The sequence below is a fragment of the Dermacentor variabilis genome, chromosome 7 (genome assembly GCF_050947875.1).
Source record: "Dermacentor variabilis isolate Ectoservices chromosome 7, ASM5094787v1, whole genome shotgun sequence".
In the NCBI taxonomy this organism is placed as follows: Eukaryota; Metazoa; Arthropoda; class Arachnida; order Ixodida; family Ixodidae; genus Dermacentor; species Dermacentor variabilis.
This window is the reverse complement of record NC_134574.1, coordinates 54,068,057-54,080,243: the sequence shown is the minus strand read 5'-3', so window position 1 is coordinate 54,080,243 and position 12,187 is coordinate 54,068,057. Positions and strand designations below refer to the sequence as shown.

The 12,187-nt window shown below is 43.6% G+C and overlaps 1 protein-coding gene across 1 annotated transcript; it reads right to left on the bottom strand.

The window, feature by feature from the left end:
• Window positions 1-2,572: 2,572 nt before the first annotated feature.
• On the bottom strand, window positions 2,573-10,080 carry LOC142588637 (uncharacterized). Its single transcript, XM_075700465.1, has 5 exons — window positions 9,813-10,080; window positions 6,175-6,427; window positions 4,826-4,997; window positions 4,179-4,290; window positions 2,573-3,408 (listed from the first exon to the last, which is right to left on the bottom strand). The coding sequence occupies exons 1-5, from the start codon at window positions 10,078-10,080 to the stop codon at window positions 2,573-2,575; spliced, it is 1,641 nt and encodes a 546-aa protein (XP_075556580.1).
• Between the last annotated feature and the right edge of the window lie 2,107 nt (window positions 10,081-12,187).

Sequence of the window (12,187 nt, the reverse complement as noted above, 5' to 3'; positions counted from 1 at the left end):
TGAAAATGCAATGCGTAAAACAGTGCGCCTGCATTCTTCACTGTTGTCCTGTTTCATAATGCAGTTACATCACTACATATCACAGCAGTGCTTGTCAGCATATCTTTGTTTTAGTATAACAGTTGGACAAAATAGGCGGCAATACATCAGAACTAGAAAATGTAGTGCTCCTGAAGATTGCATTCTTTCTCTACCACAATAACAGAAACCCTATATGTCACAGGAAACGGCCCGAGTGCCAGAAGCAAGCCAAGTAATTGCCAAACCAGAAAGGAACTGTTCTTGGAAACTGTATGTCTGGCGTCATTTTGATATAATCCCTTACACTATCACAGTGGTGTTAAAGTATGCAGCTAACTAAATATTTAACTGGGTGAGGCACTTGCTTGTCTTCACAACACAGTAATGCCGCTTAATGCCAATTACAAAACAAACAACAGCCAGAAACGAAACAAGTAAGACTACATATGCCTGCTGTACTGTGCCACAGTTGTCTGCCTGCCCTAATATTAGTATTGCAGTAACAACCAAATATACCACAAACATAACCACATGAGCAGCAGACAAAAAATGAGAGCATCTTTTTAACATGGTGCCTTTGCAATTATCATCCTTGTATCAATGGAAGCCCATGCGAGTTAACACGAAATGCACATACAAGCATGATTGGATACCCATGTAGAAAGCTGGGCATTGAATATAAACCACAAGTGACTACTGTCATTCCCTTGGATGACTTTCTGATAACACAGTTATAGCATTCTAACATCACAATTGCTTCACAAAACACAGTCAGCCAAAAATTTAATTGCATGAGGCACTTGTTCGTCTTCACAACACAGTCGTGCTAGTTGCCATACCAACTATATCACAAAACAAACACCATCCGAAAATGAAAAAAAAATTGGTAACTACAGACGCCTACTGTAATGAGCAGCAGTTGTCTGGATACTATAGTTTCACAATGTCAGCCAAATGTCCCACAAACATGACCACATAAGCAGTAGACAAAAAACTGAAAGCATCTTGAAAACATCTTTGCACTTATCATTGTATCATTGGAAGCCCATGTGCGTTAATACGAAAGGTACATACAAGCATAATTGGATACCCATGTAGAAAGCTAGGCATGGACTATAAACCACAAGTGACTATTGTCATTCCCTGGGATGACTTTCTGATATCACAGTTATAGCATTCTCATATCACAATTGCTTCACAAAACACAAGTCAGCCAAAAATTTAATTGCATGAGGCACTTGTTCGTCTCCACAACACACTCGTGCTAGTTGCCATACCAACTATATCACAAAACAAACAGCCGAAAATGAAAAAAAAAATACTGAATATTACAGACGCCTACTGTAGGCGTGCCTCATAATCAGAAAGTGGTTTTGGCACGTAAAACCCCATTTTTTACGCCTGCTGTAATGATCAGCAATTATCTGGCTACCATAGTATCACAGTATCAGCCAAATATCCCACAGACATGACCACATCAGCAGTAAAAAAAAATGAGAGCATCTAACATGGTGCCATTGCAATTATCAGTGTATCAATGGAAGCGCATGTGAATTAACACAAAATGTAAATACAAGCATGATTGGATACCCTTGTAGAAAGCTGGGCATGGAACTTAAACCACAAATGGCTACTGTTATTCCCCAGGATGAGTTTCTGGTATCACAATTGTATTTACGATATCACAGTCGCATCGCATAATGCGGTGACCCAAAAAGTTAAATGCATAGAATGCCACATAGACCAATGCTTTGCCTGTGATTCTTAGCCTGTCATTCGAGTGTCTGTTATGGTTCGGGGTTGCATCACAAATTGATCTAGACACTGCACGACTCAGCTGTTTACACACAAATGTGTTTTAATACTGACACAATGCTTATTTTTTGTGTGCTACAGCATGCTATCGTGTTTGCATTTTCTTGCTCACTGTACAGAGGGGTGCACTGTTAAAGGAAACACTTTAGTGCACAGCATGTCCAGATTTTCCTTTCTAGAAGCAGTACAATCACCTAGATTTGGAGAAGATAACTTATAGTTGTTAGCTCTCACGCCTTTCGACACACCTGCGCAGTGCACTAAAATTGCTTCCGCAGCCACATGCAGCTAGGTTGCCAGCCAAGCAAGGGCCGCACATTTCATTGTTCCCTCTAACAGTAGACTGCACTGAACATCAGTAAAAGCACTCAAACTGCAGATGTCTCCAAACTTTCTAGGAGTGCTTTCTCTGATTGCACATACAATTTTTTTATGTATTGAGTTAACTTGGCAATGGGATTCTGTTGCTGAACATGAAGTCACAGGTTCATTTCTCGGTTCTGTTCCTAGTGAGATAGCAAAAAATAAGCAAAATGCTTATATACCAAGCTTTAGTCACGTCGTAGCAAAACTAATATTGATGTAAAACATCCCCCAACATCATCCCTAATAAGCCTTTTGTTACGTTGGAATGTTAAACCTGATATATCAGTCACTTTGTGCCTTAAAAAGGGAGGCTGTAGTTTGGTTATGTGCAATGCATAAAAAATTGCATGTGCAACTGAAGCAAGGTAGTTCATGTAGAAAGAACATGTGGCAGTATGTACTGCTCAAAGAAATAGGAAGATCTTTCAACCACATCGCTGAAATATGCCTCATCAAATAGCACTGGAATGCAAATATTATCTTCTTCATTGACAAACACAAACAAATCTGCATGCTGAACTGCCGTGATGCCCATTTGTACCTGCACTTGGCAGAAATATGTGGTTGTACGCTTTAGGTTCTGAGTCAAAGCCTTTTCTTTGTTTTTCTCTATATTCTCTTCCAAGAATTTTTTCATGGATTCAGGGTATTTGATTTCCTTTACCCGCTCAGGACAACAGTTGCACTTTACTAATCCATCTGGACTTGCACCCATGTAAGGACGGCCTTCCATAATGAAAAGTCCACACTGCCTCACAACCAAATTCTCATGAGTGGCTCGCTGGCTTTGATAACATTTTCTTGCACTGCCTTCGAGTGCACTGCCACGACACAATGTTGCTGTACAGACATTATTCTGCCGCATCACTTTTTTTAGCAAGGGTGTCAAATCATGCGGGCCCATCTTCGTCCTCAACGTCTTTACACGGGTAAATATGCTGTAGGCAATAGAAGCTGTGATCATGCCTACCCTGTGGCGCAACCAGAGACTAGATTTTGCCTGATCTCGTGTTAACTTTTCAGTCATTATAATGTCTTCGTGACTCTTGCTTTCCTGCAAGTGTTCAAGTAGCTCTTCTGTTGTCACTTCACCACTGATGCCAAGAAAACTTCTTAACTCCTTCAAAGAACCAATGAGTGTTAAATCTCTGGATGCTGGCTCAGAAGTGGAACATCCTAGTTCTATGGTTGGCTCCAACATGGCTTCTGTTGCGGAAATACATTTTTCCAGAAATAATGCGCAATCAACATTCATGCACAAGAAATATGATGAAGCAGATAAAATCTTTTTGTATTGGATGCAAAGTACACAGATGCTTGGATAATTAATCGCTGTGGTAGTCATGACACCTACGTTTGAACAGCGAACACTGTTTAAAGGTTTCAAAGCAACATATCCTTAGCAGCAAATGTTTGTAGCTGGAGAAATGCCTTGAAGACACGTTGGAGTCTATTCAAAAGAGTCTCAAGGTTTGGTGCAATAAACATTACATTTTGCTACATGTAGCTGCCTATGAAGGATATTGGAAGGCATGAGCCTTACTTACACCTCACACAGCCTCAGATGTGTGATTAAAAAAATGGTTAATATTTTCAGGCTTAGCTAAACTCAGTGAACTGCCTAAAGCTTCACATAAATACAGCTGGCACATCTTAAAACTGGTTATTTGCTACTGTGGTTATTGATGACGTGCTTCTCTTTAAAATAATTATACTGCAACCACAACGAAACACTGCACACTGCCTGACTAAGCAATATGTTGCAGTGCAGCTCATCAGGCGTGTCATCGACTACATTGCAAATACTGAATATAGGAAAGACAAGCAAAATTAAATTTTTGCAGTATCGGGACATATTTGCGCACTGCATTACTGCCACTTGATAAGGAAATTATGCTGAGGGGCCAAACAGCTGCTGCTGGCCAGTCCTTTATGAGACTCAGATTCAAAAAGCCAAACCAAATTTGAATGCATACCTAATTCAGTACCTCTGTCTAAGTTCATTCTTGCTGCAGATTGATAGCTGACATTCTCCAGAAGTCTTTCAAGTATGTTGCCTTCCAGCTGGGGAGTCTTTTTGATTTTTGCCTGGAAGATGTAGCAACAAGAGAAGCACCAATGTTATGTTCTAGATGAAAACTTTAGTTGTAAACACCGCACCCATTCGATAGTTGAGCATTTATCATGAAAGTTTGTGCATTCATTTTCCCACCTCTCAAACTTAATAAGCAAGCAAAAAATTCATATTTTCGCATCATCAAAGAGTGCTACATCCTACTTCTGTTTAGAAGAATAGATGTCAAGCATTCACCTAAGGTGTGCATATTGTTAACTTTACTCAACAGCTAGCACTAATGACTTCATTCGTACTCTGTGCCTATGACAAAGGCATCTGTAACTAGCATTTGCAGTACATAGTTTACAGTAAAGATAGTGCATATGTTGAAGTCATGAAACTGTTCTTGCAGCTTAAGAAAATGCAAACAGCAAGGCTATCTACAAGAGCATTTTCACCAAACCAACATTGAAAGTAGAAATTGTGAGCTGCCCTTCATTTCAGCATTGGACTTGCTGTTTTCTTTCTCATTCCTCTCAGTTTTCAAAGAATAATATATGTACAAACCTTCTTTGCACATGGAAGGTCTACTATAGCTCTTGGCTCATACTTTTGTTTAACACGCTCTTTGTGCTCCTTGCCCCACTTCTGTGGCTGGTGAGTTGGCGAGAGCTTGTCGAAAGTCCTGGCAGCATTAATATGCAGCAGTACAGCTACAATGTGTTTACACTTGTATTTTCTGTAAAATAAAAATGGTTAGGATATATCAATTCCAAAGACATTAAACCTTACAAATTGGTCTTAGTCTTTAAGCATAATGTTTTTCGATAAATAATACCTAATCATGCATTCATTAAACTTGTTACCATGCATTAGAACAATGACTGATGTGAAGTTTCAGTCTGAAGGAATAACTTTTCTGCCAAGACTAATGCTCCTTGCAGCCTACAACAGGTGACTTTTTAGTAAAAAGAGACACTTCAAAAACAGCTTCGCTGCAAAAAAAGAAAGTTACTAGTTTAAATGGAACAGGAATGCACTTAAAGACATGTTTATATAGGTAGTTTTCACCACATATACAAAAGAAAATTGGTGCTAGGCAAATATTTCTGCTAAATGGATGTGACTTGAATACTGATTGGCTTGAATTCTGCAATTGGAACATGTGGGCACCCAAAGTTAATAATGATGAAGAAAATTAGCGAATCATTGATGTTACCAAACCACGTTGCAATTTATCGCGCAAGTAATGCGCAGCTTTCCAATAACACAGTTGATCTGACAGAATAGCACTATCTGCCATGGAAGACATTAAACAGATTTGTTTGCAATAAAAAAAATCACCTAGGATATCTAAATATCAAACAAAACAGTGCCAATCACACAGTGCAACATGTGCTTTCGGATGTCAAATGGAAACTTAAGTATTAGGGCATAAGCATTCTTTGTGAGTACCCTAGTGCCGTCACGCGAAAAGTGTAATGCCTTTTGTGTGCTCAAAAATGCGTAATATGCAAAATTACGACATTTACTTAATATAATAGTGTAAATGTAGATGGGTAGCTTTATAAGCAATAAAGAACAATTTAAAGCAAATAAAATAATACCCTAAGTATACAGGAGAGAGAGGCGGATATAAGGAAGGTAAAGATGCAGGGATTCATGGAAAATGCACCGGGAAGCTTATGGTAAAGCTGGGCCAACTGAAATTTGGACGTGGGCCAATTTCAAATTTGGGGGTTGACCAACCTAAGATTTGGGGGTAGGCCAACTTTAAATTTGCAAGAGAGCCAGCTTAAATTTTAGGGTGGGCCAACTAAAGTTTAGGGGTAGGCCAACTTAAATTAGGGGGTATGCTTACGCATACTTGGACAAGGTTTCTTCCCAGCAGCCGGCCAGTGATCGAGTAGTCATACCCTGCTTTGCAGGAATAGCTGGCTCGATCTACCACCGCGTCGCAAACAGTAATCTTCACTTCATGAGGAGCACTGTCGATAGCAGTCGTTTGCAAGACGAACGCCAGAAAGTCGAAACGAGCGTTCTCAGCTGCTTCGACGGCGCACTCAATGACGTGGCCCGCATAATAAACCTCCTCCGCTTCAGAGAGGCACCGGCGCGTCTCGCACACCTTGTCCACATACCGGTTGATGCTGCTCAGCGGTAATGCAACTGCGAACAAAAATAATTTACAAGCAGGTTATGTAAACTAATACATGTGACAGCGCGGCTGCTGCGCCGCTGCACGAATTGAGTCGAGCGGCCAGCAGGAAAGAAACTCCAGCAATTACCACCTTCAACTCATTCGTGTACATAAACAGAAATGATAACAGCTAGCTATTACAAGGTAAACATGAAATTAAACAAGGTGCGTCAGTGAGCATACAAGAAAACTGACACAACAGCCAGGGTGGAATATTCTATGATCACCTTCGGATGTATTGTCACTTTCGGTAGATTTCGCGAGACTTGACAGCGCTCTTGGCACAGTGCTTAGATAGAAAGCTTGGCGCAGTGCCAAAGAAAACGCTGTCGGACACATACGCGGATGCATGCGGAGAACTCTTGTGAAAGTGAAACTATATCGGAAAGCGATCGCCCGAGCACCGCTTTCCAAGCGTGCACGACGGAGCGCGTGCGTTTCTCGTTCGCGCATTAAGGACGATTGTACACACAAATGTTGTTTGCTTAGCTGAAACACGATCCCTGCTGTTTTCGTCGTTCATCGGAAGCTTGCTGCAAGCAAATAGCGAACGCAAAAAAATTGGAGGCTTATCAAGGTTAAGCCCAGTGGATGCGAAGCATCCACTGGGTTTAACCTTAGCGTACCCTTAGCGTTTGGAGGCATCTTGACCGCATACACGCCCGGCGCAAAGACGCTGGCGCGGTTGCGGGCACAGAGACTGACGCGACGGCGGGCGCGCGCCGCTTCATCCCTGGCGTGACATCACATATCGCGTGATGCAGCGATGGTGGCGCCGCCGCCGCGTCGCGCGCGACGGCGCGAACCGAAGCGTGGAGGCCTCCGCCGGGCGACGTCCGACGGCGCGATATGAGGCCCCATCTGCAGCCGCTGTGACGTCATCACGTGACGTCACATCATGTGATCTCACTTCAGGGTCAATGGTGGCCACCGCCGGGAGGCGACCGACGGCGCGATATGAGGCCCCATCTGCAGCCTGTGTGACGTCATCACGTGACCCCACTTCAGGGTCAATGGTGGCCACCGCCGGGCGTCACGCGAAGGCCCGAAACCTACGTTAATATGCTTCGCATAAAACCGTGCTACGCGGTGCGACGAAGCGAGCGCGCGTTATCTGGGCGGCTGCCCGGGCTGCCGAAACTCGATTCCTGGCCGAGACGTCATCTGAAGCTGCCGCCAGGCGGCGCCATTCCTCTTTCTCGGGGCTAACACCGCGCGTCGTAGGCGAAACGTAACAGTAGGCAGTCAACGGGCGTCGCGCAGCTGCATGTACAGTTCGCTTTGATAGCGTGTGCTGCTTTAATGATATGTCGAGAACACGAAATTTTCGCATCGGCAATGTGAAGGCATCAATTTAATCTAGTCTTTTTTATTTTAAAGCGGAATTTCCAACTGCAATTCCTGGCAGCAGAAAACTGCCGTCCACGCCAGCCGCGCTGACCTTAAATTAATGTCTTGTTGGGCTAGCTGGTGACTGTTCACCTTGGTTAAAGGCACGAAACACGCAGGTACGAGTCCCGCCGTCTTTCGCTGTTCCTGTGTGTGAGTTTCGTGCCTTTAACCAATGCGTAAATACCCTTTGGCTGCCAGCTGAAACCCAAATTTTTTTAACGAACCTCGTGCCGCCACGGAACAAAAGAATAATTGTTATCGCACACCCTACTTTCAAATATTGTTTTCGAATCAGTCATCAGTTCGCCCATTTATGTGCTGAATGCTGCAACGCTGAGTAGAAAGCAATGATCGTAACAGTCAAATAACCACTCTGCGGTTGAAACGAGGCCGTGTGCAAGCATTGTTCTACCAATGTTGAATGGTTGTTTCGGGGTCACGGAAACTGCGGTGAATGTGGCAGCTTTTCATTTGTGTCTGTGTTACATGTCCGTGTTACCTGTGCTGACATTTGCGAATTTTTCAACATCGCATATTTCAACTAATGTCACATCCACGGCCTTTCTTTGTGATTTCGTAGCATCGGGTGTGATGGATCCGTGGTAGAGGGCATCGGAAATTTCGACCAGCTGAGGTTTTATTAACATGCACCGATACCGAACTAGTACCATACGTTTAACCTCTATAGAAACTCGGCCGTTGCGGCTGGGTTGCTCCCACGTCCCCACGATCAGAAGTCGAGCGCGACAACTACAGAGCCTATATATCCGGGCCGCTTTTATTGCTTCATTGCAGTTCGAAACGTAATCTATATTTGTTCTGTGGGATATTGCGCACTAATACTACGAAATGAACCATTCCTGGCGCATTTTTATCTTTAGCTTTAGTATATAGCATGCACTTTCATTGAACGTTTTATTTCATTTTGCGGACGTATTCTGTTTAGCAGTGCTTCCATAGTTATTCTTAATTTTGTTTTGCATTCTTTAACCTTACTGTAAATATGCAGATGAGGCTAAACAAAATATTGAATGCATACCAGATTATTTGGTGCCTTACATGTGGCTTATATAGCACTAAATCCCTACTCTCACGTAGTAATTGACTATAAAGCCCTGTTAGGCATACGTTCTGAACGAATATATTGTCAACTCGTAATTGCTATAAACCGGTCATCGATGCTGCTAAAATAAAGTGGCCATACAGCTTCTCAACACTGAGAAAAAGTGCATTCAATAAATAGCAATTTCCGATGTGATAGCTTGTTTATTTGGTCGGGAACTTTAAGGATTTCAAAAACAACAAGTGCTATACAACTCACTGCAAATTAACTGCAGCACATGTCTTGCTTCCATGCCCACTAATTCTCGCAGCTTCGAGCTGGCGCAGGTGAATGCGTAGCCTTACTCTTGCATAACTTGATATCAGCATGTGTTCCAGAGAATCGTTGTGTCGCTGGCATGCCTCCAGACTGCACTGAGCCCTCTTGATTAAATATTCTGTCACAGCCTGTAGAGACTTCAGGGTGAACAGGTTGTAAGTCCAGGACATGATTCCTTTAAAGTGCTCTTCGCAGGATGTGAGCAAGCTCATAACTTCACAGCTCGGATTGCATAAGTTCTTACCATCATGAACATACTCTTTTAGTGAAGTTAAATATGCATGCTCATGACTCGTCGACCCCGGCATTGCATCCCTGCACTGCTCGCAGTTTTTCGTTTTTTTTTTTCAAAGTACTTTTCACAAGAAAGCCACCAATATGGTGCAAAATGCTGCACTCAACTGAAGTCAGTGCTTCAATGAAAAGAATTTCGCCATCATCAATTTCTTCTCGGACATCTTCAGTACACTCTCTTTTTCCTTGTGAAATTATGTCGACCTTGTACTCAGAATCATCCGTCCCATAACTTGAGGTCGCTGGCGTGTGCAAATATTCACTGACACACACAAGCTTCAGAGCACATTTCATGTCGTACGCGTTTGGAACGGGTTTCCTCTGGCGCACAACAGAAACAAGATTCTCTAGGCAGTCCTGCAGCAGTCTCCCGGTGAGGAAGAACTTGTAGCCATCCATTTTAAGTACAACATCTTGCAAACGAAGGACCACTGTCGTTGCTATCATGAGTCCTGCCTGTGAGGGCTTCCAGTGGGACGTGCTGCCGGTCTGCATGCCTTGAATGGTCTCTAAAGCCAGGCGCAACGTGTCCAGGGCGTCGTGGTACTTCGCCATGTCTCGCTAACTAAGTGCAGTTGATGGATGTCGCGAGGACATCAGTTTGTGCCATCCTGCGATGAGCTCCAGGAACCATGCTGTAGTTTCAGCTTCTGGCTTGAGCACTTTTTCTCTTATTAGGCAAAGAATGGCAGCTGGCGATTCCTTGAAAAACTTAACTGCTATGCCGACCTTCATTTTCGTAAAATGTCCTTTGCTGACATGCACTTCCGGAAGTTGGCGCGCAATTTTAAGCTCTCTGTCACAGTCATATTCCACGACAGCCCGCATTCTCCACCTTCACTTTGTTGGAGGCTAGGCCATGGCGGCAGACTGTTGCATCGCTTAGTGTAAAGTCAATCGAGTTCAAGCTTACTCCGAATATTTGTTATCGCGTGTGCGGCATCCCCTGTGAAAAAGAGTTCAATTCCATCAAGCACAGGATCGTGGATTGTGCGCACCGTTGTAGAATTCCCGGGACTGGAAAAACCTAACTCGCGCCACATCGCTCTGTTGGAGGATCCCATGTCAGGGGTCACTGCAAGAACTCTGAGAGAAATATTTGCGCAAAGCTGCACGATTGCGAGCACAAAATTCTTGAGCAGACAGCCATCGACAGAGCTTCCTGTAAAATAGTATGCAATTATCTGCTCCACCTTGAGTTCAGTCCTCCGATCATAAACACTAAGCAATGACAGGCAGGTTCATCTGGCTCTCCTGGGAGTGCTTTTCCTCTAAACACGACGGCTTCAGCGCGATCGAGCTCACATCCCTGGGCAATTTCCATTTCATCGAGATAAAGTACGCAATCTCTTTCAATGTCTTCCATGCCCTCTGCATTTACTCTGAGCACGTCAATCACTTCAGTTAAAATTCCTGGCAAGAACTTGAGCCCTTGAAGACGACGGACAAGCGTCCTATTAGAAGGCAGAGGATACCCAAGTTTTCTCAGGGTTTCATAGCCTGATGTTCCACTCGCGAACTTTATCTGAAGGGTTTGTTTTATTGTTTTCGACGACCACGCGGCACCTTGGTTGCTGTTCCGTGAGAGAGCTTGCATTTGGTCTTCATTTAGAAACGTCAGTTTTTTTCGTAACACCCCGCTGGCATTTTCGAACTTTTGAAGCTTCTTCTTAATTGACTGATTTGTAGCACTTGCCTTGCTATGAACTTAGTGGAGTTTCGCGTACTATCTCTCTTCATGTCCTCAAGCTGTTTATTCACTTCAGTACCCGCGCTGTTACTGCACTTTTCTCCCAACCATTCGTCCCGGGTTGCACTAAGTGGGCCGGCAACTTGCTGAGAATCTGTCGCAGGAACTGAGGTTTCCGGCGTGGAACTTGTGCGAGGTAAGTTGTTCATCTGACATTCAGTCATCAGTCATCTCCGTGCCATCACTCGACACTGGCAGTCATTCTTGATTTGCTGCCTCTCGTATATCAGCCGCGTCGTTGACATGCTGGTCTTGAATGCCTGTCGGTAAGGTATCAGAAGCACTGGGTCGATGCCGCAGAGTATGTGTTCCTTCTTCTGCCGCAAGTGCCCCTTGTGGTAAAAGCCTTTCTTTGGCGGCTTCCTGTGCTTAGGCACCACTGAAAAAAAGAAAAACCACAGATGTTGAATCTCAGCGGGTACATTCTTTTATCATTATGAACGAACATGCTCCGAGTTATGCTACATATAGAATGAAAATCAAACAAAATAGGAAATTGTAAGTAGCATGCCTCTGGATGGCAGGCGCGGTTGATTAATCTCTCCAGAAAAATAGAGGAAACGAGCTATTTCATTGACCGGTGGTATGAAGAGCATCTTGCTGTAATGCGCGGCTTTTCTGTCTCTGAATAAACACCTGGATAATCGCTCCATGTGACTAAGGGTGGTCGGTCATAAGAGTGCTAAGCTAGAGCAACAAACCAGCAAAGACTGCAAGAAAGAACAGGATTAAGAAACAAGTTTTGCAAACTTTAGTTAGTGCGAAAATATGTGCCTTCTTACCTCTGAACGAGAAGAGCGTCGGCACAGCATTGGGCTTCAATTTTTTGCAGCCGTCCGCCCGGTTCTGCTCAAAGGAGCTTTCTTCAAGATGCGCCTGCCGCACGGAAGCACACAATGGTGACAACAGCTT

Bases quoted from the DNA above. Each gene is read 5' to 3' on its own strand.
- LOC142588637 (XM_075700465.1), bottom strand. From the start codon at position 10,080: ATGGCGAAGTACCACGACGCCCTGGACACGTTGCGCCTGGCTTTAGAG. The intron at 4,291-4,825 runs GTTTGTACATAT...TACATCTTCCAG, and splicing joins ACCTTCCATGTGCAAAGAAG to GCAAAAATCAAAAAGACTCC. The intron at 3,409-4,178 runs GTATGCATTCAA...TTTCCGCAACAG, and splicing joins AGACAGAGGTACTGAATTAG to AAGCCATGTTGGAGCCAACC.